Raw genomic sequence first — 1,747 nt, 5'->3', positions numbered from 1 at the left:
TAAAAATAGTGGATCTAGCTCTCAAATGACATGTAATTTTGAAATCTAATATGCTAAACAGAATAAGAGTTCTTTCTCTAATTATTTTAATCCTCCATTTAAAAAAATTATCCCCTTAACATCTGGTGTCTGCCTTATTACCAGCCACTTAATAAGGTTTAAATATTACATGTCCATAGCAGTTTATACTTTATAAAGCAATTTCACATTTGTGATTTCACTTAGGTTTATCTTTAGTTTGTCACGCTCATGAAAAGAGTTCTTTCTTGATAGAACCAAATCACGAGCACTCACCTGGTAGGACAATACCTGCCCTTTTCTCTTGACCAGTAACTGGATTATAAAAGCCACAAGTGACAGGACCGTGGGTGTTGTTTTTGAGGAGAACGCTCGTCTTTAGGTGCAATAATCCAGCTTCATCCTGAGAGAAGATTTTTGATAAGGGTGGAATTACATTCCCTCTGCTGTCTCTCCACTTCATCTGGGCTTGTGGGAACCACCCTTGTGAGTTACACTCCACCATGATCTCTTTTGTATTAAAAACCTGAACATTAATCTGTATATCCAAGCCAAGAGCTGGAGGAGAAAGGAGAAATGACATTAATTATTGGTGTGGACTCAAGAACTAAGAAGTAAATGTTCCCTCTCATTTTCTGTGGCCAATATACTATGTATTAAGTATAATAGTGATAGCCACAATTAGGGCAGGGATAATACTCTAATCCGAATCCAAGCTAGAAGGACATTGAAAATATTAACCATAGAAGAAATGATTGAAAAATCAGACTTTATGGAAGTTAATAATTTCTATTCATCAAAAGACATGTAGATAGTGAAAAAGCAAACTACAGACACAATACATATGAGAAAAGAGTTGAGTCCAAAATACATTAAAAATAGCATTAGTCAATAAGAGAGACAAACTTGGTTTTTAAAACCAGCAAAAGATTTGAAAAGATATTTGATATATATAATATATTATTATCAAGGAAGTGATAAGACTAATGAGTACTAATTCCTACCAAAATGTATGTTTAAGAATATTCATGGTAGTGTTATTCATAATAGTCCCAAACTGAAAGTAATGCAAATGTCCAGTTTCAGCATAGAATAGGACAGAAAAATGCAAAAGAACGAACTTTTGCTATTTACAATAACTTAAATGAATAATGGTGAGCAACTGCATATGTAAAAGTATGACTCCACTGATATCATCTTCTAGAAGAGGCAAAACTAATCTACTGCGGTAGAAGAATGATGCTTACCATAGTAGGAGGAGAGTGGTACTGACTAGGAGGAAGAAAATGAGCCATTCTAGGGTGCTGGAAATATTCAATACCTTGATTGGAAAGATGAGTTCATGGGTATCCCCATATGTAAAAATTCACTGATCTATGCATTTAAGATTTGTGTACTCTATTGTTTGTAAAGTATACCTCAATACAACAAAAATAATTTTTAAAAATTCAAATTAGAATTAAATTCCACCATTGTCTACATTGGCTATTTTGAATTTGCATCATCACTTTTTGAGCATAGAACCTGCATCAATTTTTGAGAGTGAATAAGTATAGAAATGATAAATAAATAACATTTTTTAAATAAAAATGATGTCTTTAGAGTTTTGGCTGCCAGTAATGATGATGAGCTAATTTGAAGCAATCTTCCCACTGAAGACAACTCAAATGTGTATGAAATACAAAATGCATCACCTAAAATTTGCTCAAAGTCCTAACAAGATAAAAAG

General features: G+C 33.0%; 1 protein-coding gene across 1 annotated transcript in view; it reads right to left on the bottom strand.

The window, feature by feature from the left end:
- Nucleotides 1-280: 280 nt before the first annotated feature.
- Nucleotides 281-1,747, bottom strand: part of LOC112485775 (selection and upkeep of intraepithelial T-cells protein 1-like) — a 4,314-nt gene continuing 2,847 nt past the window's right edge. Inside the window, exon 2 of the mRNA XM_025051985.1 lies at nt 281-576. Within this exon, the coding sequence (XP_024907753.1) occupies nt 281-576 (296 nt within the window). The remainder of the gene's footprint in view (nt 577-1,747) is intronic.

The sequence above is a fragment of the Pteropus alecto genome, unplaced genomic scaffold (assembly GCF_000325575.1).
Source record: "Pteropus alecto unplaced genomic scaffold, ASM32557v1 scaffold25, whole genome shotgun sequence".
In the NCBI taxonomy this organism is placed as follows: domain Eukaryota; kingdom Metazoa; phylum Chordata; class Mammalia; order Chiroptera; family Pteropodidae; genus Pteropus; species Pteropus alecto.
The sequence above is the reverse complement of the archived record's forward strand: the minus strand, read 5'-3'. Positions and strand labels throughout refer to the sequence as shown.